At 48.4% G+C, this 27208-nt stretch overlaps 1 protein-coding gene across 3 annotated transcripts in view; it reads left to right on the top strand.

Moving 5' to 3' along the window:
* Positions 1 to 7064: 7064 nt before the first annotated feature.
* The window catches only part of LOC144608755 (mitochondrial calcium uniporter regulator 1-like), a 43873-nt gene continuing 23729 nt past the window's right edge, over positions 7065 to 27208 (top strand). For 2 of the 3 annotated variants that reach the window (XM_078426838.1, XM_078426829.1), the window contains exons 1-2: positions 7065 to 7299; positions 13805 to 13921. In XM_078426838.1, coding sequence (XP_078282964.1) covers positions 7077 to 7299; positions 13805 to 13921 — 340 coding nt within the window. In that variant the 5' untranslated portion in view covers positions 7065 to 7076. The remainder of the gene's footprint in view (positions 7300 to 13804; positions 13922 to 27208) is intronic. The other variant, XM_078426847.1, reaches the window with a different exon arrangement.

Here is a 27208-nt window from a genome sequence, read left to right as displayed (position 1 = left end):
TCGAATGGCGGAACAGACTCGATGGGCCGAATGGACTAATTCCACTCGTATGTTTTATGGTCTTGTGAGACTTTTCAGCCAATCTCACAACTTTGCAGACTAGGAATATTCCAAGAAATGGTTAGACTCTTCCACCAGTGGGAGAACCTTGGATCAGAGGGGGCAGCCTCAGATTAAAAGAACGCACCTTTAGAAAGGAGATGAGGAGAGGGTGATGAATCTGTGAGATTCCCACAATTGTTTGTGGAGGCCAAGTCAATGGGGATTGACAAATTCTTGATTAGTGCGGGTGTCAGGGGTTATGGGGATCGCAGGAGAATGGGGTTGAGAGGGAAAGTTAGATCAGCCATGATTGAATGGTGGAGTAGACTCGATGGGCTGAATGGCCTAATTCAGCTCCTATAAGTTACGTAACGAGCTGATAACTAATTTCTATAATTAATAATTGCGAAGGTTGCAATTACGTGTAGGCCGATGACACGATAGGCAACGAGAACATAGATAATAGACAGATAGGCAATGCAGGCACAGGCACTGGGTGCTGAAGGACCTGCTCCTGCCCTGTGATGTTCTATGTGAAACAGATTTATTGGGAATTTAAATGTAGAGGTTAGTGGGCAAAAATTTGTTACTGTGATCTGAATGCACAGTGCTTGCAGCGCCGGAGACCCGGGTTCGATCCCGACTACACAAGAACACGTCCAAGTTGGGTCGGCATGGTGGCACAGTGGTAGAGTTGCTGCCTCACAGCGCCAGAGACCCGGGTTCGATCCCGACTACGGGCGCTGTCTATACGGAGTTTGTACGTTCTCCCCGTGTGTTTTCTCCGAGATCTTTGGTTTCCTCCCACACTCCAAAGAAGTGTGGGATGTAGGTCACTTGGCTTGGTGCATGTGTAAAATTATCCCTAGTGTGTGTTGGATGGTGATAATGTGCGGGGATCGCTGGTCGGTGCGGACTCAGTGGGCCGAAGGGTCTGTTTCCGCGCTGAATCTCTAAAGCATGTATTCACCCACCGAATCCTCGTCGACCAGCGATCCCCGTACACTAGGGTCAATTACACACTGGGGACAATTTTTCAGAAGGCAATTAACCTACAAACCTGCATGTCTTTGGCATGTGGGAGGAAACGGGAGCACCTGGGAAATGCCCATGCAGTCACGGGGAGAACGTACAAACTCCACACAGACAACACCCGTAGTCGGGATCGAACCCGGGTCTCTGGCGCTGTGAGTCAGCAACTCTACCGCTGCGCCACCGTGCCGACCCAACTTGGACGTGTGTTCTTGTCTGGCTATATGGTGAGGTCAGGACTGAGCATGTATGTGATGCTTGTGTGATTGAATGCCCTGCTAAACTTCACTGTCAATGTTTACATGGATAAAATGGTCATTTTTGCAAAGAAGCAGCAACTTCCTCCAGCTGACGAATGTGAAGACTGGATCACAAAATGAAAGATCACCTTAAAATGAATGAAACATGGTATCTCATGGTGAAGACACCAATGTATTTCTTGCTCATTGAATATTAATAGAAAAATATAGAAAAATAGGTGCATGAGTAGGCCATTTGGCCCTTTGAGCCAGCACTACCAAAATTAATATTAATTTCATCCCATTAAGGCAAAGAATTGTACACATTATGTACTTTTAAAGCGGAGATCTCATGAGATGTTGCCTGTTACGCTGTGTTGCCCCAGCACTGTTTTTTTTGCTTTCGTTTCACTGATGTTGGTTGAAGGAAGTAGATTATACTGAAGTTTCTCTTATCCTTAACCAGTCTGGTCTCGACCCAAAACGTACTTCGCGCCAGAGATGCTGTCTGTCCCGCTGAGTTACTCCAGCTTTTTGTGTCTATCTAGGATTATACTGAATACTGAATGAATATTCAATATTGCCAATGGGTGCTTTTTGTCCACTTAAACTGGAGGTTTAACATCTGTTTAACAGGGCGGCACAGTGGCGCAGCGGTAGAGTTGCTGCCTCACAGCGCCAGAGATCAGGCTTTGATTCTGACTACGGGTGCTGTCTGTACAGAGTTTCTACCTTCTCCCTGTGACCACGTGGGTTTTCTCCGGGTGCTCCGGTTTCCTCCCACACTCCAAAGACGTACAGGTTTGCAGATTGCAATTGGCTTTGGTGTGTAGAATAGTCCTAGTGTACGAGGATCGCTGGTCAATTCAGACTCGATAGGCCAAAGGGCCTGTTTCTGCGCTGCATCTCTAAACTAAACTAAATCGCAGGTGTCAATAGTTTTGTAGAGAAAATTCATAACTTGAATGCTCATGAAATAGTCTATTTCCAATCTGTTTACATTGCTTTTTCCTCCTTCTCCAATGCCGTTATTCCCTTTATCCTGCCATCTGTACACTGTGTATGGTTCGATTGTAATCATGTACGGTCTTTCCGCTGACAGGATGGCATGCAACAAAAAGATTTTCACTGTACCTTGGGATACGTGACAATAAACAAAACTAAACTAAATTAAATTATCTGGTGATGGCGTGGAATTAAACCAAAGATATGAAAACTAACTAACTCCACTGAGCCATCAAGTAGGCAGACAAATGGGAAATTAAATTTACTTTAATTTTTTTAATAAAGGACATCTAACATCATACAGGTTCCATTTTTAAAGGGATTAAATTAATTTGAATAAAATTTAATTAATTTATTTTACATTTTTACAGGCATTGAATTCGTTTTTAATAATTTTAATTAAATAAATAAATTGATTTTACCCTTTAGTCAGAAAATACAATACATTCTATTAGGGCGGCACAGTGGTGCAGTGATAGAGTTGCCGCCTCACAACGCCAGAGACCCGGGTTCAATAGACAATAGGTGCAGGAGGAGGTCATTTGGCCCTTCGAGCCAGCATCGCCATTCAATGTGATCATGGCTGATCATCCACAGTCAGTACCCCGTTCCTGCCTTCTCCCCATACCCCCGGACTCCGCTATCCTTAAGAGTTCAATCCTAACTGCAGCTACTGTCTATACGGAGTTTGTACGTTTTCCCTGTGACCGCGTGGGTTTTCTCCGGGTGCACCTCCCGCATTCCAAAGACGTACAGGTTTGTAGATTGATTGGCTTGGTATAAATGTAAAGCGTCCCTGGTGCCTGTAGGATAGTGTTAATGTGCGGGGATCGCTGGTCGGTGCAGACTCGGTGGGCCGAAGGGCCTGTTTCCGCGCTGTATCTCTAAAGTCCAAAAGTGGCGACTCTTTGTGCGCTGCCTAGGTGTGGTCTGCTGTGTGATTTTAGCGGGTTGTACGCAAAACATGGCATTTCACTGTACCCAGGTACACGTTATAATAAATTATCATTGAATATCATTGACGATGGACAGAGCCCACGCCCGGAGACTGTGCCGAATGGAACCGGAGGTTTCGCCGCCGGGAACAAAAGATGAGAACGATACGACAGAACTTTATTCATTCCAGGAGGGAAATTGGACTGCCAACAGTCACAACACACAAAATACATGAAACATGTAATTAAAGTGACGAGTGGAGAGGATTGGGGATGTGCAAAGATTGGGTGGGGGGGGGGGGGGGGGAGGAGAGTCAGTCTGCCCCACGACAGCAGGTGGAGGAGTTGTACAGTTTGATAGCCATAGGGAAGAGGCATCTCCTGTGGCGTTTTGTGCTGCATCTTGGTGGAACCAGTCTGTTGCTGAAGGTGCTCCTCAGGTTGACCAGTGTCATGGAGGGGGTGAGCTGTATTGCCCAGGATGCTCCGCTGTTTGAGGAGCATCCTCCCCTCCAAGACCGCCTCCCATGAATCCAACTATGCCCCAGGATGGAGCCAGCCTTCCTGATGAGTTTGTTAATCCTACTGCCGTCCACGTCCACGAACAAAGGAGGACGGGGGGGGGGGATAAAGGAGGACCTGGTGTGGTATGCTTTATAACTTTGTCAGTGCCCTTTATGTAGTGACTATTTGCATACCTTGGGTATGCAAAAGAAAGAATTTCACTGTGATTCGTCATTCATTCACTCATGGTGCCAAGCGGCCCGCAGTGAGTAGCCGGGTGGACAGCGTTGGAGCCTGATCCGCCTGGTGGTTAGCACGAGGTTTGTGCGCAACTTGTCTGGTGAAGGGTCTCGACCTGAAACGTCACCTATTCCTTTTCTCCAGAGATGTTGCCTGTCCCGCTGAGTTACTCCTGCATTTTGTGTCTATCTTGGTCGTGGTGTAAACCAGCATCTGCACTTCCTTCCAGCAAAATGGAAAACTGTACTTACTGAATAGTGAAAGGCTTGGATAGGGAGGATGTTTCCAGTAGTGGGAGAGTCTAGGGCCAGAGGTCATAGCCCCAGAATTAAAGGAAGTTCCTTTAGGAAGGAGATAAGGAATTTCTTTAGTCAGAGGGTAGTGAATCTGTGGAAGTCATTGCCGCAGAAGGCCGTGGAGGCCAATTCAATGGATATTTTTAAGGCAGAGATAGATAGATTGAAGTCAAGTCAAGTCAAGTCAACTTTAATTGTCACATACACATACAAGATGTGCAGTGAAATGAAAGTGGCAACGCCTGCAGATTGTGCTAAAACGACAAAACAGAATAGGTTTTTTTTAACACAAAAAATAAATTAATATAGTAAATTAAATTAGTCCCTGGTGATATGGGAGTTAACAGTCCTGATGGCCTGTGGGAAGAAATTCTGTTTCATCCTCTCTGTTTTCACAGCGTAACAGCGGAGGCATTTGCCTGACCGTAGCAGCTGGAACAGACCGTTGCTGGGGTGGTCGGGGTCCCCCATAATGTTGCTGACTCTGGATCTGCACCTCCTGATGTATAGGTCCTGCAGGGGGGGCGAGTGTAGTTCCCACAGTGCGATCGGGTGTCAGAGGTTATGGGGAGAAGGCAGGAGAATGGGGTTAGGTGGGAGATGGATCAGCCGTGTTTATGTGGCGGAGTAGACTCGATGGGCCGAATGGGCTAATTCTGCTCCTGTGACCCATGACCTTCCCTCCCACACACTTGCCTCTTGCGTCACCTGGGGCCGGGCATCACGTCACTTGGGGGTGACGTACAACGGTGGGCAGAGTCAGTCATGGATAACGAAGGAAGGTCCCTGCAAAGGCTACGTACCTGCGTTACGGCATCACGTGACACATGGGGGCGAGGCCTGACAACGTTGACGGTTGACGGCGCTGGCGTCCTGTGACGTCGTGTGGCGTCACGTGCGACCAAAGATAACAGAGCTCCGTTCTATTATCTTTGCGTGAGACGTTTGGGGGGCGGGACCTGGCGGTGGCGACGTCGCCTCAGCACGCCAGCAGCAGGGGGCGCTAGTGACCTCATATTTCGCCTGGGCAGCTTGCAGCCCAGTGGTATGAACATTGACTTCTCCAACTGTAGGAGTGTCCCTCTCTTCCCCTCCTTCTTCCCAGATCTCCCACTGTCTTCCTGTCTCCACCTATATCTTTCCTTTGTCCCGCCCCCTTGACATCAGTCTGAAGAAGGGTCTCGACCTGAAACGTCACCCATTCCTTCTCTCCAGAGATCCTACCTGACCTGCTGAGTTACTCCAGCATTTTGTGAATAAATACCTTCGTGACAGTGATGAAGGAGGGTTCTGGTTCTGTTTGATTGCCTCATAAGTCAAGTCAAGTCAAGTCAAGTCAAGTCAATTTTATTTGTATAGCACATTTAAAAACAACCCACGTTGACCAAAGTGCTGTACATCTGATTAGGTACTAAGGAAAAAAAATGAAACATACAGTAGCACGCAAACAGTTCACAGCGCCTCCTCAATGAGCCTCAAACGCTAGGGAGTAGAAATAGGTTTTGAGCCTGGACTTAAAGGAGTCGATGGAGGGGGCAGTTCTGATGGGGAGAGGGATGCTGTTCCACAGTCTAGGAGCTGCAACCGCAAAAGCGCGGTCACCCCTGAGCTTAAGCCTAGACCGCGGGATAGTGAGTAGCCCCAAGTCGGCCGACCTGAGGGACCTGGAGTTAGAGAGGGGGGTTAGAAGATTTTTGATGTAGGGGGGGGAATGTCCATTTAGGGCTTTATACGTGAATAGGAGGAGCTTGAAGTTGATTCTGTACCGTACAGGGAGCCAATGGAGAGAGGCCAGAATCGGGGTGATGTGGTCCCTTTTACGGGTACCCGTCAGGAGTCTCGCTGCGGCGTTTTGGACCAGTTGCAGGCGGGACAGGGAAGATTGGCTGATCCCAGTGTATAGGGAGTTGCAGTAGTCTAGGCGGGAGGAAATGAAAGCGTGAATGATTTTTTCTGTGTCGTCGAATTGGAGGAAAGGTTTGATTTTAGCTATGGTTCGAAGTTGGAAGAAGCTGGCTTTTACCACAGCGTTGACTTGCTTGTCAAATTTTAATGCAGAGTCAAATATCACGCCGAGGTTTTTGACATGCGGTTTGACTAGGCAGGATAGACTTCCAAGACTGCCTGTTATCGATTTGATGGAGTCAGGGGGGCCGAATAGGATGACCTCAGACTTGCTCTCATTTAATTGGAGGAAGTTCTGTGCCATCCAACATTTTATGTCCTCAAGGCAGTGCTATCTCGCGCTGGTATTGACCCGAAACGTCACCCATTCCTTCTCTCCAGAGATGCTGCCTGACCCGCTGAGTTGCTCCAGCATTTTGTGTCTACCTTCGGTTTGAACCAGCATTTGCAGTTCCCTCTTACACTTAGTTCCCTCGACGTCGGACGTCAGACGAAGGGTGCGTGGGCCGCGGTGGTGACGACGTCAGACGCAGGGTACGGGGCCGCGGAGGTGAAGACGTCAGACGCAAGTGAAGGGCAGCGGTGATGACGACGTCATACGCAAGGTGGGGAGGGAGCACGGTAACGTTGACGTCTGACGCAGGGTGCGGGGCAGCGGTGGTGGCGACGTCATACGCAAGGTGGGGAGGGAGCGCGGTAGCGTTAACGTCAGACGCAGAGTGCGGGGCAGCGGTGGTGAGACGTCAGACGCAGAGTGCGGGGCCGCGGTAGTGACGACGTCAGACGCAGCATGCGGGGCCACGGCGGTGACGACGTCAGACGCAGGGTGCGGGGCCGCGGTGGTGACGACGTCAGACGCAGGGTGGAGGGCCACGGTGATGATGACGACGGCCGTCGCCCGGCGATGGAGACCGCTGTTGCCCCCGTTGCTCCCCGGGGCTCGACGACCAGCCTCACCCGCTGGGATCTACAGTTGCACGGCTCGGCAGCGAGGAGGCGAAGGCCATGCCGTGCGCTCGGGGGGAGAGCGGGCGCTGGAGCCGGGGCCGGCTCGGATGCCTCGGTGGGAGGCGGCGCTGGGCCGCAGGCTGGCGCGGAGAGGTGAGTGCAGGCCCGGCCCGCATGGCGATGAGCCCTCCATCCCTCCCTCCCTCACCCCCCCAACGACAGGCCCGGAGACCCTGGGCTCTGTCTGTTGCAGTAGGGTCCCCTCTGTAATGCGCCGACCAGCGCTCCCCGCACACTAACACTATCCTACACACTCAACGACACACATCATCTACTCCCTACATCCAGTCAATCTCCCTCTGGAATACCCTCACACGATCCTCTGTTGGCATTGCCCACCTACGTACGCAACCTTCAACGCCTCCACCCAGGCCCACAGTCTGACAGCAAAGCCCCCGCTAGCCCAAACCCACTCTCATCAACTTCCAGATCAGTCTGAAGAAGGGTCTCGACCCGAAACGTCACCCATTCCTTCTCTCCTGAGATGCTGCCTGACCCGCTGAGTTTACTCCAGCATTTTGTGATACCTTCGATTTAGACAATAGACAATAAGTGCAGGAGGAGGCCATTCGGCCCATCGAGCCAGCACCGCCATTCAATGTGATCATGGCTGATCACTCTCAATTAGTACCCCGTTCCTGCCTTCTCCCCATACCACCTGACTCCGCTATCCTTAAGAGCTCTATCTAGCTCTCTCTTGAATATATTCAGACTTGGCCTCCACTGCCTTCTGAGGCAGAGAATTCCATAGATTCACAACTCTCTGACTGAAAAAGTTTTTCCTCATCTCAGTTCTAAATGGCCTACCCCTTATTCTTAAACTGTGACCCCTGGTTCTGGACTCCCCCAACATTGGGAACATGTTTCCTGCCTCTAATGTGTCCAACCCCTTAATAATCTTATACGTTTCGATAAGATCCCCCCTCAATCTTCTAAATTCCAGCGAGTACAAACCGAGTCTATCCAGTCTTTCTTCATATGAAAGTCCTGCCATCCCAGGAATCAATCTGGTGAACCTTCTCTGTACTCCCTCTATGGCAAGAATGTCTTTCCTCAGATTAGGAGACCAAAACTGTACGCAATACTCCAGGTGTGGTCTCACCAAGGCCCTGTACAACTGCAGCAGAACCTCCCTGCTCCTATACTCAAATCCCCTCGCTATGAATGCCAACATACCATTCGCTTTCTTCACTGCCTGCTGCACCTGCATGCCTACTTTCAATGACTGGTGTACCACGACACCCAGGTCTCGTTGCATCCCCCCTTCTCCTAATTGGCCACCATTCAGGTAATAGTCTGCTTTCCTGTTCTTGCCACCAAAGTGGATAACCTCACATTTATCCACATTATACTGCACCTGCCATGCCTCTGCCCACTCACCTAACCTATCCAAGTCACGTTGCAGCCTCCTAGCATCCTCCTCACAGCTAACACTGCCCCCCAGCTTCGTGTCATCCACAAACTTGGAGATGTTGCATTCAATTCCCTCGTCCAAATCATTAATGTATATTGTAAATAGCTGGGGTCCCAGCACTGAGCCTTGCGGTACCCCACTAGTCACTGCCTGTCATTCTGAAAAAGACCCGTTTATTCCTACTCTTTGCTTCCTGTCGGCCAGCCAGTTCTCTATCCACATCAATACTAAACCCACAATACCGTGTGCTTTATGTTTGCATACTAATCTCTTATGTGGGACATTGTCGAAAGCCTTCTGGAAGTCCAGATATAACACATCCACTGGTTCTCCCTTATCCACTCTACTAGTTACATCCTCGAAAAATTCTATAAGATTCGTCAGACATGATTTACCTTTCATAAATCCATGCTGACTTTGTCCAATGATTTCACCACTTTCCAAATGTGCTGCTATCCCATCTTTAATAACTGACTCTAGCATTTTCCCCACTACCGATGTTAGACTAACTGGTCTGTAATTCCCCGTTTTCTCTTTCCCTCCCTTTTTGAAAAGTGGGGTTACATTAGCTACCCTCCAATCCTCAGGAACTACTCCAGAATACAAAGAGTTTTGAAAAATTATCACTAATGCATCCACTATTTCTGGGGCTACCTCCTTAAGCACTCTGGGATGCAGCCTATCTGGCCCTGGGGATTTATCGGCCTTTAATCCATTCAATTTACCTAACACCACTTCCCGACTAACCTGGATTTCACTCAGCTCCTCCATCTCATTTGACACCCGGTCCCCTGCTATTTCCGGCAGATTATTTATGTCTTCCTTAGTGAAGACAGAACCAAAGTATTTATTCAATTGGTCTGCCATGTCCTTGTTCCCCATGATCAATTCACCTGTTTCTGACTGCAAGGGACCTACATTTGTCTGACTGCAAGGGACCTACATTTCTCTTCACATATCTATAAAAGCTTTTGCAGTCAGTTTTTATGTTCCCTGCCAGTTTTCTTTCATAATCTATTTTCCCTTTCCTAATTAAGCCATTTGTCCTCCTCTGCTGGACTCTGAATTTCTCCCAGTCCTCTGGTAGGCTGCTTTTTCTTACTAATTTGTACGCTTCATCTTTTGTTTTGATACTATCCATAATCTCCCTTGTTAGCCACGGATGCACTACCTTCCCTGATTTATTCTTTTGCCAAACTAGGATGAACAATTGTTGTAGTTCACCCATGCGGTCTTTAAATGCCTTCCATTGCATATCCACCGTCAACCCTTTAAGAATCAATTGCCAGTCTATCTTGGCCAATTCACGTCTCATGCCCTCGAAGTTACCTTTCCTTAAGTTCAGAACCATTGTTTCTGAATTAACTAAGTCACTCTCCATCCTAATGAAGAACTCAACCCTATTATGGTCACTCTTGCCCAAGGGGCCACGCACATCAAGACTACTAACTAACCCTTCCTCATTACTCAATACCCAGTCTAGAATAGCCTGCTCTCTCGTTGGTTCCTCTACATAAAAGTACCATTAGCAAATTTGCAGATGATACTAAGCTGGGGGGTAGTGTGAATTGTGAGGAAGATGCAATAAGGCTGCAGGGTGACTTGGACAGGTTGTGTGAGTGGGCGGATACATGGCAGATGCAGTTTAATGTAGATAAGTGTGAGGTTATTCACTTTGGAAGTAAGAATAGAAAGGCAGATTATTATCTGAATGGTGTCAAGTTAGGGCGGCACGGTAGCGCAGCGGTAGAGTTGCTGCTTTACAGCGAATGCAGCGCCGGAAACTCAGGTTCGATCCTGACTACGGGTGCTGCACTGTAAGGAGTTTGTACGTTCTCCCCGTGACCTGCGTGGGTTTTCTCCGAGATCTTCGGTTTCCTCCCACACTCCAAAAACGTACAGGTATGTAGGTTAATTGGCTGGGTAAATGTAAAAATTGTCCCTAGTGGGTGTAGGATAGTGTTAATGTACGGGGATCGCTGGGCGGCACGGACTTGGAGGGCCGAAAAGGCCTGTTTCCGGCTGTATATATATGATATGATAGGAGGAGGGGGAGTTCAACGAGATCTGGGTGTCCTAGTGCATCAGTCAATGAAAGGAAGCATGCAGGTACAGCAGACAGTGAAGAAAGCCAATGGAATGTTGGCCTTCGTAACAAGAGGAGTTGAGTATAGGAGCAAAGAGGTCCTTCTACAGTTGTACCGGGCCCTGGTAAGACCGCACCTGGAGTACTGTGTGCAGTTTTGGTCTCCAAATTTGAGGAAGGATATTCTTGCAATGGAGGGCGTGCAGTGTAGGTTCACTAGGTTAATTCCCGGAATGGCGGGACTGTCGTATGTTGAAAGGCTAGAGCGATTGGGCTTGTATACACTGGAATTTAGAAGGATGAGGGGGGATCTTATTGAAACATATAAGATAATTAGGGGATTGGACACATTAGAGGCAGGAAACATGTTCCCAATGTTGGGGGAGTCCAGAACAAGGGGCCACAGTTTAAGAATAAGGGGTAGGCCATTTAGAACGGAGATGAGGAAGAACTTTTTCAGTCAGAGTGGTGAAGGTGTGGAATTCTCTGCCTCAGAAGGCAGTGGAGGCCAGTTCATTGGATGCTTTCAAGAGAGAGCTGGATAGAGCTCTTAAGGTAGCGGAGTGAGGGGGTATGGGGAGAAGGCAGGAACGGGGTACTGATCAGCCATGATCGCATTGAATGGCGGTGCTGGCTCGAAGGGCTGAATGGCCTACTCCTGCACCTATTGTCTATTGTCTATCCCGTATACATTCCAAGAAATCCTCTTCCTCAGCACCTCTGCCAATTTGATTCACCCAATCTATATGTCGATTGAAGTCACCCATTATAACTGTTTTACCTTTGTTACACGCATTTCTAATTTCCTGTTTGATGCCATCCCCAACTCTACTACTACTGTTAGGTGGCCTGTATACAACTCCCACTAACGTTTTCTGCCCCTTAGTGTTTCGCAGCTCTACCCATATCGATTCCACATCCTCCAAGCTAATGTCCTTCCTTTCTATTACGTTAATCTCCTCTCTAACCAGCAACGCTACCCCACCTCCTTTTCCTTTCTGTCTATCCCTTCTGAATATTGAATATCCCTGGATGTTCAGCTCCCAGCCTTGGTCACCCTGGAGCCATGTCTCCGTAATCCCAACAATATCATATTCATTAATAACTATCTGCACATTCAACTCATCCACCTTATTCCGAATGCTCCTTGCATTGAGACACAAAGCCTTCAGGCTTGTTTTTACAACGCTCTTACGCCTTATACAATTATGTTGAAAAGTGGCCCTTTTTGATTTTTGCCCCGGATTTGTCTGCCTGCCACTTTTACTTTTCACCTTGCTACCTATTGCTTCCACCCTCATTTTGCACCCCTCTGTCTCTCTGCTCATGCTCCCATTCCCCTGCCACATTAGTTTAAATCCTCCACGACAGCACTAGCAAACACTCCCCCAAGGACATTGGCTCCATTCCAGCTCAGGTGCAGACCGTCCTGTTTGTACTGGTCCCACCTCTCCCAGAACTGGTTCCAATGCCCTGGAAATTTGAATCCCTCCTCCTTGCACCATTTTTCAAGCCACGTATTCATCTGAAATATCCTCCTATTTCTACTCGTGGCACTGGTAGTAATCCAGAGATTATTACCTTTGAGGTCCTACTTTTAAGTTTATCTCCTAGCTCCCTAGGAGCTGCCTGACCCGCTGAGTTACTCCAGCATTTTGTGTCTTCCTTCGATTTGTACCAGCATCTGCAGTTATTTTCCTATCCAGGGTAGTCCTCTTCGGAGGTGATGACTACAAGACACCTACCATACAAGACATGACTACCCGCCCCCTGACATCAGTCTGAAGAAGGGTCTCGACCCGAAACGTCACCCATTCCTTCTCTCCTGAGATGCTGCCTGACCCGCTGAGTTACTCCAGCATTTTGTGAAATAACTACAAGACACAAGATATACTAGGCATAAATTACAATTTTACCGAAGCCAATGAACCTGCAAACCTGTGTAGGAAGGAACTGCAGATGCTGGTTTAAACCGAAGATAGACACAAGACGCTGGAGTAACTCAGCGGGACAGGCAGCATCACTGGAGAGAAGGAATGGGCAACATTTTGGGTCGAGACCTTTCTTCAGACTGGTTAGGGATAAGGGAAACGAGAGATATAGATGTTGATGTGGAGAGATAAAAAAATGAAAGATATGCAAAGAAAAAAACAATGATAAAGGAAACAGGCCATTGTTAGCTGTTTGTAGGGTGGAAACGAGAAGCTGGTGCGACTTGGGTGGGGGAGGGATAGGGAGAGAGGGAATGCCGGGGCTATCTGAAGTTAGAAAAATTAATATCCATACCACTGGGCTGTAAGCTGCCCAAGATATGAGGTGCTGTTCCTCCAATTTGTGATGGCCTCACTCTGACAATGGAGGAGACCAAGGACAGAAAGGTCAGTGTGGGAATGGGAAGGAGAATTAAAGTGTCCGGCAACCGGGAGATCAGGTTGGTTCACGCGGGCTGAGCGAAGGTGTTCCGCGAAACGGTCGCCCAGTTGCGTTTGGTCGCGCCGATGTATAAGAGTCCACATCTTGATCAACGGATACAGTAGATGAAGTTGGAGGAGGTGCAAGTGAACCTCTGCCTAACCTAAAAGAACTGTCAGGGTCCCTAGAAAGAGTCGAGGGCGGAGGTATAGCAGCAGGTGTTGCATCTTCAGTGGTTGCTGGGGAAGGGAGGTGGTTTAGGTGGGAAGGGAACCTACAAGCATGTTCGTCTTTGGAGTGTGGGAGGAAACCAACGGTCTCTGAGAAAACCCACGCAGGTCACGGGGAGAACGTACAAACTTCGTACAGACAGCACCCGTGGTCGGGATCAAACCCGGGTCTCTGGTGCTGTAAGGCAGCAACTCGACTGCTGTGTCACTGTGCCACCTGTAAATGAATGAATGGTGTGTGAAATAAATGAGCTAATCATTATCAAAATGCCACTTGTGGAAGCTGCTGTGCACAAATTACTGCCTTGTTTCCTGCATTAACTACAGTACATTTGGGCTCCTTCCCAAACAACAACTTTGGCTGTAAAACATTTCGAAAAGTCATGGGATGGACCTGAAACATGCTGTAAGAGATGTTTATTTCCCTGTTTAATATTCGTTTCAATCTTGTTTTAGGGTTAAGCATGTCGGTGGCATATTTGCAATATAATCCAAAACAAGTAGCTTCGTTGGAAAGTCAAAAATTCTTCCTTTTCGATACACATGCAGTTGTGCAACATTTGGAAGAATGTGGTAAATATTGTTATCTTTATTGCTGAAGTGTTGTTTATTTTGCCGTCACATTTTAAATCGCTTTACCAGAAGGTGTAAGGGGTTTCTGCGCCGAGCTTTCGCCCGACCTAAGGTCCCCGTGCCTTGCTCTGATCCCTTGACCAGGCCGTGCACACTGGTTCCCCGTGAGTGGTTCGACCCACTCACCCCTTACGGTTCTAGACACTGGGCTTAGATGCAGGAGCTCTTATAGTGCAGAAAAAATTCAACCAGACCAGATTTTAAAACCAGGGTTTAAATGAAAAAGGCTTTTATTCAGCACTTGGGACTATTGTCCATGAATACTTATACAGTTCTATAATACATGTCTATGAAACACATACCGAATCACACGAATACTTATAACTATGAATCATAAAACACACACAGTTCTATAAGACACATACACGAATACCTTTTACTTATGAATTCTTAAACACAGTTCTGCAAGACACACACACGACTGTAAGATGGGGAACGCACGACGCATCGCAACCTTGACCAACACATATTTTAGTACACACCCAACGTTTATTCACAACCACCCTCCCCTCTACACTAAACTATGTCCAGGATATGTAGGATTTGGAATGCATGCTCACCATGGGGCTATTACTGGGGTTACTGGCTGTTCGTTTGGCAGTATTTCTCCTCGAGTTGCGTGCCTGTTCCTCTCTCTTGCATCCGTTTTTCTTGCCTGTCTTTTCTTCCTCCTGCATTCGTTTTCTTGCCTGCTTGCGTTTCTTGCAGGTTTTCTTCTAGCTTCAGCTTCTTCTTCCAGTATTTCTTCTTCACTTCAGTTGACTTCGAACCCGGTTTTCTCTGCGCTTCTTGCCTCCTGTCCGTCTTCTTGCCTGCTTGCGTTTCTTGCATGTTTTCTTCTAGCTTCAGCTTCTTCTTCCAGTATTTCTTCTTTTGTTTAAAACCCAAAAGTAGTGGCCAGTTATACTGTTTCTGACCCGTCCTATCTCACGCCAGATCTTGGAATCTCTTTGTTCAAAAAGATATGTATGAGGTTTTCTTCTGATCTGCGCTTATGTTCGGGGATACCGGGGATGGCCAGAAGGTGTAAATTGGGATTTCATTGTGAGGTGATGGGTGTTAACTGGTTTCCCATCACCTACCAGGTAGTTTTCTATGGGCTATTGTGCCCCCTCACTGAGATGAACTGTTTAGGTCGGCTTGGGGCATTGTGAGTATGCTGATGTCAGCGCCCCAGTGTCTGGACTCCGACCTGGTTTCGTAGGTTTCTGCATGGCCAATACCCATCCTTTGTTCTGGCCATGGCTTTGCAGAAAACCTAGAGACTGGGATGTAAGGTTTTTACCTTTTTTTTTGTGGCTGGTCACGAGGTCCTGCAGCCATTTTAGGACCCACAGATTGTGACATCCTTTGGTAAACTGACTGCAGCCTTTCTCCGCTATCAGCCCCAGTCTCCCGTTTAAAATGTCCAAACTGCAGCTCTTTGGTTTTGTGTTGATTTCAGAATGAGGGAAAACTTCTCAAATCTTACAGTCCCTCCTGTTGATTTGCATAACCCCAGCTTATCGAATCAATTAAATAATGTGGTTGAGCAATGTTTTCCCGATTCTCCATATCCAGACCCCTGAGGTTTTAACTAAACTAGTGTTTCATTGCGAACGTACAGTCCCCATCTCTTAGGCTGACCTTTACTGCCCGTGTCCCGGGCAAAACTATATTACAAGTATGTACATTTTCATGTCAGACATATACACCTACACCTTGTCCCAGGCCGATGCCTCCGCCATCCTCCTACTGGTGTCAGCTGCAATGTAGGACATGAAAACAACACAACAGCAAAACGATACATTTTGTACATTTCTTCACAATCACTCTTGATACAAATTTGAAGAAAACAATACAAAAAACACAGTTTATACAAATTTTAAAGGGGACAATATAAAACACAGTCTACTCGGTGTGGAGGGGGGGCACGTCCTCCTAGCAGCTTGCGGCTGGGTCCTGCTCGCCCACCCGCACGTAACGGTCTCTCCATTCTCCTTGATATACCCGGTAAGTCTTTCAGTTTCCCTGGGGCACCACTCCGGCAACCGCACCTCGGTGAGGTTTAAAATCACCGAGGCTACCGCATAGCGCACCCCCTGGTACAATACCTGGTCAGTCAGTATCAGTACCAGGCCATTCCCGGGCCCCTTAGTGGTTTTTGGGCACTCACCCTCCTGTGCTACTGCCAGTGGAACTGTGGGAGGTGTCATGCGTGGTCTGGTGATGAGTTCAGTGGCGTTTACCGGGATCGGGGAAAGGGGGACCCCACAAGCCCGCGAGCTATCATCCCACCTCATCCCCTTACCGTCATCCTGCCACTGTCTCTGAAAAAAATATGCTGTTGCCCGTGGGGCAACGATACCTTGAACCCCACATACACATATAAATCCCCTCATCCGGTTCCCACCATTTGTCCCAACACACACTCAACTGTTCTGTAGTCCCAGAAATAGTTCTGTGAGTGTTGTTGTTGAGTCTCTCCCACTCAACAGTGGAGTTGGCCATTGTCCTGCTCGTTTTCCTCAGCCACCACCGCCTGCTCGCGGGGACCTTCCCCGTGCATACCAGGCAGATCCTTTTGCCAACGGTGGCGCTGATCTTTTGGGCGATGATCTTGATCCTCGGGCACAATAATGAAGCGTCCCGATAAGCAAAACCTGGGGCGCTGGAATACTCTGAAGAGTTCGATCCCAGCCACCCCGGCCATCATGGAAGTAAACTGCGGTCTCCTCCGCTTCTCTCCTTCCAGTCCCATCGGTCGTGATGGGAGCCGTGTCCCCGGAGCAGCCGTAGACGATGATGTCCTTGGTGTGGCCCCGATAGGTCCACCCACATCCGATCGCCGTGGCAAAGATCCACCACACGAGTGCCTCCTTCCACTCCAGAAAACAGATAAAGGAGAATGGTATAGCCAGCCTCTTGGGGAGCGCTTGGCTTTGTTAAACGCCTCTGCGGGCAGGACTCTTGACCCCCAGCCTGCACCCCACACCCACACATCCTGGACGCATCATCTTTATTTAAACGCTAACTATCCCCACAAAACTTATCTAAAATAGCTTATCCTTATCTAAAATACCTATCCTTATCTATATTACCTAAAATATCTTAAATAGCTTATCCTTATCTAAAATACCTATCCTTATTTATATTATCTAAAATATAATACAGTGCCGCCTTCCCAGGGCGGCTCAGCTAATCCCTGTCAGGGCTGCAGCGGGTCGTCTCCTGCGGCTGTACCACGCTGTCTCCCACCTTTGATCCTCCGCAGCCTGTCGCTGCCTGTCGGGGGCTAAACCTCCGCTGAAACGTAAGCTCCCTCCTCCCTACTTGGCTCCCGTACCTCGGGGCGTGATTGACCTCTGGCCAAAACTTCCTAAGTTGGGGTTTCCTGCTGGACCTACGGAGGATCACCTTAGACACTACCCCCTGGACAGCCTGGCTGAGGACCGGTTCCTGCCGTGCCGCAGCTCGGGTACCCCCCGCAGCTGCAGACCCTGGCCCCGCCTCATCCAGCTCTGCCCCCTTGGTGCTGGGTATACCCGCGGCATCCGGCCTCACTCTACCTGTATCTACAGGTGGTGAGCCTTCGCTCGCTACCCCCGACTTCCTGGTGCTTGAGTCGGGGACGTTACTGTCGTCCCCCTCCGACTCCTCTTCCTCCGTAATGGGATCCAGCCCCTGGTCGAGCTGATCAGGCTCTTCCTCACCTGAATCCCACCCAAAACGGGAGACCCTCCATTCCTGGAGAATGTCCTCCCCCCTCACGCAGGCAACCTTGCCTGTCTGCGTGACCTGCCTCATCCTTGGCTGTGAACGCGCGCCAGCCTGTTCCTTCCCTGTGAACCCCGCCAGTGCGAAAGGGACCCCCGTGGACAGGGGAGAGTCAAAGGGTTGCTCTGTGTGGACCACGGTGCATGAAGCCCCCGTGTCCAACAGATAACTGCCCCTTTGCCTCTCCACTACCATCTCCACAAGCGGTCTCTTCCACGCATCGTAGCGGAGAGGACACAGATAGGCAGGCTGCACGGGCTGATGTCATTGGGGAATGTCCAGTGCCCCCCTCGCACCCGGGGAGCCGGTAGCGACTGCCACCTTCCCCTGGGCGGCCATGAGGGACTGCATCACCTCGATCATCGTTTCGATGATCTCGGGCTTAACTGGGACCTCGGCGCGCTGGGTGGTGCCAACCCTATCTTCCTTGGTGTGGGCCCTGCAATCCTTCCGCCAGTGCCCCACCTTACCGCACCTGAAACACTTGGACTGTGCGGTAGGGTTACCCTCCTGTCGCCACTCCTTTTGGGCCGGTGCAGTAGCCTCCGCTACGTGCACCTTCCCTGTTACGAGTCGGGTAGACGTACTCCGGGTGTTTCTATACCCTACCGTGAGATGGTCTAAAACTGCCTCCTCCGTGCTATTTGTGGGATCAAACCAGGCTTTCGCCTGTTCCCTGACGGCTGCCAGGCTGTTTGACACCAAGCATCGGAGCCACTGGGCTCTCCCATTCCCGGCCAGGTCATCCCGCGCGGGGACGTGCGGGCAACTGCTCTGATATACTGTCCATAGTCGCGCCGCAAAAACTCTTGGGGGTTCTCCCTCCATCTGGAGGGTCTTCCCTAATCGGGCAAAAGGACCCTCATCCCCCACCCCCAAGACTTCCAGGACCTCGTCCCGCAGGAGATCGTAGGTCCTGGTCCCTCTTTTACTCTCATCTGAGAGGCATTGGAGGATCGAGCTGTCCAGGGAGAACAGCAACAATTTTGCCCGTTCTCCCTCGTCGCAACCGTTGATTGCGGCGGTTTGCTCGATCTCCCTGAAATGTATTGAGGGGTCCCCTGATCCGGACAATTTAATTACATGCCCGATCATAGCTCTTAAATGCTGGGAGTTGTGGGGCACCACGATCTCGCTCTGAAAGGGTCCTGTGTCCCCATTCTCCATGGGGGGTCCCCGTCTGGTTTCCAGGACCGGGCACATGGGTGCCGGTGCCGAGTATTCTACCGGGAGCTCCTCTCTCTCTCTCTCCCCTACACTACCCCTTTCCCAGGATGCCTCGTAGCTAGGGGAATTGTGGAGTCTGGGGGCTGAAGCCACCATGGTCTTTCTAGGGATCGGAACCGGGACCTTCACACCCGCTAGTGACTGGCCCGCGGGGGGGTTCATCAAACAGACCAGCCCGCTTGCTTTATTTAAAGCACCCCGCAGACCCTCTATCTCCTGCAGGCAGGCCCCGTGGTCGGCCCCTTCCGACCTGTCCTCCAAAACCATTTTATAGGCTGCCCTAACTCCCTTAAGTTTCTCTTCCTGGGTCTCCAGCTGGTGGCTCAGGGAAGCGCACTGCTCCCTGAGCTTGCCGTTACTGCGCATAGCCTCAGTGATCTGACACTCCATCAGCTCTACCCTGGCTTCATGGCGGTTGGTCACGACCCGGCGCTCTTTGTTTAAAGAGTCCAGAGCCTCAATCAACTGGTTCCCACCCGCAGCCTTCTCCTCTACCTCCTCCTGAAGGTCCCTGATCTGGGCTGCCTGTGCCACAACCACGCGGTCCAAAAGCTGGACCTGCTTTTTATAGCAGGTCAGCCAGACCGCCTTCTCTACAGATTTCTTGTGGGCTTTACTGGCCGTCCACCGGATTGCTGCATCCAGTGGGCGCTTGTCATCTAGTAACGCACACATCCATTGTTTGGTGATATTCACCTTACTAAACACATAGTCCGTAATGCGCTCGTCCATTATGTCCCTAGTTTTAAAATCTTTTTCTGGTACACTATCATCCTGCTGCCAGTGTCCCTTCGTGGTCGCCATTATCTGTAAGGGGTTTCTGCGCCGAGCTTTCGCCCGACCTAAGGTCCCCGTGCCTTGCTCTGATCCCTTGACCAGGCCGTGCACACTGGTTCCCCGTGAGTGGTTCGACCCACTCACCCCTTACGGTTCTAGACACTGGGCTTAGATGCAGGAGCTCTTATAGTGCAGAAAAAATTCAACCAGACCAGATTTTAAAACCAGGGTTTAAATGAAAAAGGCTTTTATTCAGCACTTGGGACTATTGTCCATGAATACTTATACAGTTCTATAATACATGTCTATGAAACACATACCGAATCACACGAATACTTATAACTATGAATCATAAAACACACACAGTTCTATAAGACACATACACGAATACCTTTTACTTATGAATTCTTAAACACAGTTCTGCAAGACACACACACGACTGTAAGATGGGGAACGCACGACGCATCGCAACCTTGACCAACACATATTTTAGTACACACCCAACGTTTATTCACAACCACCCTCCCCTCTACACTAAACTATGTCCAGGATATGTAGGATTTGGAATGCATGCTCACCATGGGGCTATTACTGGGGTTACTGGCTGTTCGTTTGGCAGTATTTCTCCTCGAGTTGCGTGCCTGTTCCTCTCTCTTGCATCCGTTTTTCTTGCCTGTCTTTTCTTCCTCCTGCATTCGTTTTCTTGCCTGCTTGCGTTTCTTGCAGGTTTTCTTCTAGCTTCAGCTTCTTCTTCCAGTATTTCTTCTTCACTTCAGTTGACTTCGAACCCGGTTTTCTCTGCGCTTCTTGCCTCCTGTCCGTCTTCTTGCCTGCTTGCGTTTCTTGCAGGTTTTCTTCTAGCTTCAGCTTCTTCTTCCAGTATTTCTTCTTTTGTTTAAAACCCAAAAGTAGTGGCCAGTTATACTGTTTCTGACCCGTCCTATCTCACGCCAGATCTTGGAATCTCTTTGTTCAAAAAGATATGTATGAGGTTTTCTTCTGATCTGCGCTTATGTTCGGGGATACCGGGGATGGCCAGAAGGTGTAAATTGGGATTTCATTGTGAGGTGATGGGTGTTAACTGGTTTCCCATCACCTACCAGGTAGTTTTCTATGGGCTATTGTGCCCCCTCACTGAGATGAACTGTTTAGGTCGGCTTGGGGCATTGTGAGTATGCTGATGTCAGCGCCCCAGTGTCTGGACTCCGACCTGGTTTCGTAGGTTTCTGCATGGCCAATACCCATCCTTTGTTCTGGCCATGGCTTTGCAGAAAACCTAGAGACTGGGATGTAAGGTTTTTACCTTTTTTTTTGTGGCTGGTCACGAGGTCCTGCAGCCATTTTAGGACCCACAGATTGTGACATCCTTTGGTAAACTGACTGCAGCCTTTCTCCGCTATCAGCCCCAGTCTCCCGTTTAAAATGTCCAAACTGCAGCTCTTTGGTTTTGTGTTGACTTCAGAATGAGGGAAAACTTCTCAAATCTTACAAAGGGAAAGATAGGGTTACTTGAAGTTATCGAGAGAAGTTAACATTTATACTGCGGGGTGTAAGCTACCCAAGCGAAATATGAGGTGCTGTTCCTCCAATTTGCACTGGGCCTCACTCTGTCAATGTAAACCAGCATCTGCAGTTCCTTCTTACACATTTGATGACAGCTGGTCTTTGTTTTTGAATACATAGTCATAAGGGTGTGATAAAAATTCCACCCTGTTAATTCACCCAAAAATGATGATTTCAGCAAATAAGCTTTGCTTCAGCTTGTTTCCATGGTTGTAAATACAGTAAACCCTTGCTATAAAGGACCACACAGGAGGAGATGGTGTCCATTTTTAAACGACAGTCCACTATAACCGAATAAGCGTGTTAATATGTATAGTATTAATGGAAAAACAGCCAATAAACTAACGTACATGACACAGGGATGTAATGCTGAGTCTCTATAAGGCGCTGGTCAGGCTTCATTTGGAATGTAGGAAGCAATTTTGGGCCCCATATCTGAGGAAGGACGTGCTGTCCCTGGAGAGGGTCCAGAGGAGGTTTACAAGAATGAGTGGGTTAACCTGTGATGAGTGTTTGTCAGCACTGGGCCTGTACTCACTTGAGTTTATAAGAATGAGGGGGGGGGCCTCATTGAAACATACAGAATAGTGTAAAGCTTGGATAGAGTGGATGTGGAGAGTAGGAAAGAAAACTGCAAATGCTGGTTTAAATCGAAGGTAGACACAAAATGCTGGAGTAACTCAGCGGGTCAGGCAGCATCTTGGGAGAGAAGGAATGGGTGATGTTTCGGGTCGAGACCCTTCTTCAGACTGATGTCAGGGGATGTGGAGAGGATGTTTCCACTAGTGGGAGAGTCTAGGACCAGAGGTCACAGCCTCAGAATTAAAGGACGTTCTTTTAGGAAGGAGATGAAGAGGAATTTCTTTAGTCAGAGGGTGGTGAATCTGTGGAATTCTTTGCCACAGAAGGCTGTGGAGGCCAAGTCATTGGATATTTTTAGGGCAGAGATAGATAGATTCTTGATTAGTACGGGTGTCGGGGGTTATGGGGAGAAGGCAGGAGAATGGGGTTAGCAGGGAGAGAGAGCAGTCATGATTGAATGGTGGAGTAGACTTGATGGGCTGAATGGCCTAATTCTACTCCTATGTGATAATCAGGAAAGGACACAAAACGTACAATACCGTGTGGCGCTGCACTAGAGTGTCTACCGTACAGCGCCAGAACCCCGAGTTTGGTCTTGAACTCAGGTGCTCCCCATGGCAGGGTGGGTTTCCTCTGGATTCCTCCCACCTTGCAGAGTCAAAGTCAAAGTCAAAGTCAACTTTATTGTCAATTTCCAGTTAGTTTACACAGACAGAAAATCGAAATACCGTTTCCCACAATCCCGAGGAATAAAGTGCATTAAATTAAGTTAAAATTAAAAAGGCACAGCAAACAACAATCAATATAAAATATAGTCACTTCAATGAAAAAAAGATGAAGATGAATATATTACAATAATATAGTCGTTCAGGTTTGTAGTTTGATTGGCTGCTGTGGGTCGCTGGTTCTAACCTGCACTCGCCTCGTGTGTGGTGGAACTCGACCGAGAATCGCTCCATCCACCTGGTGGTTATTCCGTGAAACAACAAACTGGGTCCACAACACATTTGGCGTGTTCTAAGTGAAATCCGTTACAAAGAGATCTGTTACAGTGTGGGTTTACTGGACTGTACTTCTGAAGCTTGTGTTTAAAGGCAATTTATTATTGATTCAGACTGCAGTTTCTGTCTCTCAAACTCAACCGACCATGTACTAGTGAATTCTATTTAAAAACACGAATCTCATATGCCTGCATATGACCCAATCATGAGTAGTTTAGAGATGCAGCGCGGAAAAAGGCGCTTTCGGCCCACCGGGTTCGCGCCGACCAGTGACACATTAACACTATCCTATACCCGCTAGGGACAATTTTTACATTTACCAAGCCAATTAACCTACAAACCTGTACGTCTTTGGAGTGTGGGAGGAAAGCGAAAATCTCGGAGAAAACCCACGCAGGTCACGGGGAGAACGAACAAACTCCGTACAGACAGCACCCAAGGTCGGGATCGAACCCGGGTCTCCGGCGCTGCATTCGCTGTAAGGCAGCAACTCTACCGCTGCGCCATCATGACCGCCCTGTTCTTTGAAATCTCTTTTACAATTGAAACAATTTATACATTTGTTTTGTAATTTCCTTTACAAGGCACATTGATCGATGACTCCAAACTATCCAGATTTGTAAAGTGTCTATCACTGAGCTAAAGGTCAAACAGTTGTACAGGGCCCTATCTGGAGTACTGTGTGCAGTTTTGGTCTCCAAATTTGAGGAAGGATATTCTTGCTATTGAGGGCGTGCAGCGGAGGTTTACTAGGTTAATTCCCAGAATGGCGGGACTGTCGTATGTTGAAAGCCTGGAGCGCTAGGCTTGTATACACTGGAATTTAGAAGGATGAGAGGGGATCTTATCGAAATGTATAAGATTATTAAGGGGTTGGACACGTTAGAGGCAGGAAACATGTTCCCAATGTTGGGGGAGTCCAGAACCAGGGGCCACAGTTTAAGAATAAGGGGTAGGCCATTTAGAACGGAGATGAGGAAAACCTTTTTCAGTCAGAGAGTTGTAAATCTGTGGAATTCACTGCCTCAGAAAGCAGTGGAGGCCGTCTCTGAATGCATTCAAGAGAGAACCACATAGAGCTATTAAGGATAGCAGAGTCAGGGGGTATGGGGAGAAGGCAGGAACGGGGTACTGATTGAGAATGATCAGCCATGATCACATTGAATGGTGGTGCTGGCTTGAAGGGCTGAATGGCCTACTCCTGCACCTATTGTCTATTGTCAAACTGTAAGAGTTTCTGTTATTCTGTCAAGAAATTAGACTCTTTGTTATTTCCCAATAGATACGGATGATTGGGTTAACATACGAGGAGCTCAGTTACAATGACGTACAACATAACATATGAGGTGGCTCTGGGCCTGTACTCACTGGAATTCTGAAGGATGAGGGGAGATCTTATTGAAACCCACCGATAATGAAAGGCAATCTGGTGATGAGGCTGTTTCTAGTGGTCGGAGAGTCTAGGATCAGAGAGAGCAGCCTCAGAATAAAAGGACGTGCCTTTAAAATGGGGGTGAGGTGGAATTTCTTTAGCCAGAGGGTGGTAAATTTGTGGAACGCATTGCCACAGGTATGAACTACACTGATTCGATACTTCCTGTGCGGATTGGCAGTAGATTGAAATCTCTGAAGGGACGTGTGTGCGTGAGAGCAGCTGGTGGTATTTGGGGGCAGTACGACTGACAATAGGCAATAGACAATAGGTGCAGGAGGAGGCCATTCGGCCCTTCGAGCCAGCACCACCATTCAATGTGATCATGGCTGATCATTCTCAATCAGTACCCCATTCCTGCCTTCTCCCCATACCCCCTGACTCCGCCATCCTTAAGAGCTCTATCTAGCTCTCTCTCGAATGCATTCAGAGAATTGGCCTCCACTGCCTTCTGAGGCAGAGAATTCCACAGATTCACAACTCTCTGACTGAAAAAGTTTTTCCTCATCTCAGTTCTAAATGGCCTACCCCTTATTCTTAAACTGTGGCCCCTCGTTCTGAACTCCCCCCAACATTGGGAACATGTTTCCTGCCTCTAACGTGTCCAACACCTTAATAATCTTATACGTTTCGATAAGATCTCCTCTCATCCTTGGACTGGTGCTTGGAGAGCAGAGCAAAGTGTAACAAGTAAGAGAGAAAACATGGAAAAGATTCTAAAATGTGGCAGCGCAGCGGTAGAGTTGCTGCCGTACAGCGCCAGACACCCAGGTTTGATTCCGACTATGGGTGCTGTCTGTACAGAGTTTGTGCGTTCTCCCCTGCGACCGTGTGTGTCTACTCTGGTTTCCTCCCACACTCCAAAGAGGTGGCAGGTTTGTAGGTTAATTGGCTTGGTAAAATTGTAAATTTGTTCCCAATATGTCGGGTAGTGCTGGCGTGCTGGTTGGCCTGGACAATGTGGGTCGAAGGGCTTGTTTCCGTGCTATGTCTCCCTCTCCCTCTCCCAACAATGGACCAGTGTGGGCTCCATAGAGTCGAATTGCTGGAGTAACTCAGCGGGACAGGCAGCATCTCTGGAGAGATGGAATGGGTGACGTTTCGGGTCGTTGCAGCTTTTTGTGTCTACCATTCAGATAATCTGCCTTCCTGTTCTTGCCACCAAAATGGATTACCTCACATTTATCCACATTATACTGCATCTACAATACCATACAATACAATATATCTTTATTGTCATTGTACAGGGGTACAACGAGATTGGGAATGCGACTTCCATTCGATGCAATAAATTAATGAACTATTCAACAGAAATGTAGACATGCATCTGCCAAGCATTTGCAAGAATCTGCCATGCATCTGCCCACTCCACCCAACCTATCCAAGTCACCCTGCAGCCTCATAGCATCCTCATCTCAGATCACACTGCCACCCAGCTTTGTGTCATCTGCAAATGTGGAGATATTACATTTAATTCCCTCGTCTAAATTGTAAATATATATTGTAAAGAACTGGGGTCCCAGCACCGAGCCGTGCAGCACCCCACTAGTCACTGCCTGCCATTCTGAAAAGGACCTGTTAATTCCTACTCTTTGCTTCCTGTCCAACAACCAGTTCTCTATCCATGTCAATACCCTAACCCCAATACCATGTGCTCTAATTTTGCACACTAATCCCTTGTCAAAGGCTTTTGTTGCGTCCTAACCAGTCACCGGAAAGACTACATGATTGAAATCGAACCAACCAGAGTATACAGATACAAGACAAAAGGGAATAATGTGAATAACATTTAGTGTAAGAGAAACCCAGTAAAGTCCGATTTAAGATAGTCCGAGGGTATCCAATTAAGTAAATAGTAGTTCAGCACTGCTCTCTGGTTGTGGTAGGATGGTTCAGTTGCCTGATAACAGCTGGGAAGAAACTGTCCCTGAATCTGGAGGTGTGCATTTTCACATTTCTTTACCTTTTGCCTGATGGGGGAGGGGAGAAGAGGGAGTGGCCAGGGTGCGACTCGTCCTTGATTGTGCTGCTGGCCTTGCCGAGGCAGCGTGAGGTGTTGATGGAGTCAATAGAAGGGATTTTAGTTTGTGTAATGGTCAGGGCTGCTTCCCCAATTCGCTGCAATTTCTTGCAGTCTTGGATGGAGCTGTTCCCAAACCATTCCAAAGACATACAGGTTTGTGGGTTAATTGGCTTGGTAAATGTAAAAATTGTCCCTAGTGGGTGTAGGGTAGTGTTAATGTGCGGGGATCGCTGGTCAGCGCGGACCCGGTGGACTGAATGAGCCTGTTTCTCTGCAGTATCTCTAAACAAAACTAAACATGCTGCGAAGCATCCCAATAAAATCTTTAGAAGAATGAGAGGGGATCTTATCGAAACATATAAGATTATTAAGGGGTTGAACACGTTAGAGGCAGGAAACATGTTCCCAATGTTGGGGAAGTCCAGAACCAGGGAACCACAGTTTAAGAATATGGGGTAGGCCATTTAGAACGGAGATGAGGAAAAACATTTTCAGTCAGAGTTGTAAATCTGTGGAATTCACTGCCTCAGAAGGCAGTGGAGGCCAAGTCTCTGAATGCATTCAAGAGAGCTAGATAGAGCTCTTAAGGATAGCGGAGTCAGGGGGTATGGGGAGAAGGCAGGAACGGGGTACTGATTGAGAATGATCAGCCATGATCACATTGAATGGCGGTGCTGGCTCGAAGGGCTCAATGGCCTCCTCCTGCACCTATTGTCTAAAATGCTTTCTATGGCGCATTTGTAGAAGTTGTGAGAGTTGTTGGGGACGTGCCGAACTTCCTAACCCTTCTAAGGAAGTAGAGGCGGGTACAATTACCGCACTTAAGAGACACTTAGACGTGTACAGAGATGTGAAAGGGTTGGAGG

Source organism: Rhinoraja longicauda, chromosome 2 (genome assembly GCF_053455715.1).
Source record: "Rhinoraja longicauda isolate Sanriku21f chromosome 2, sRhiLon1.1, whole genome shotgun sequence".
Taxonomy (NCBI): Eukaryota; Metazoa; Chordata; class Chondrichthyes; order Rajiformes; family Arhynchobatidae; genus Rhinoraja; species Rhinoraja longicauda.
The sequence above is the reverse complement of the archived record's forward strand: the minus strand, read 5'-3'. Positions and strand labels throughout refer to the sequence as shown.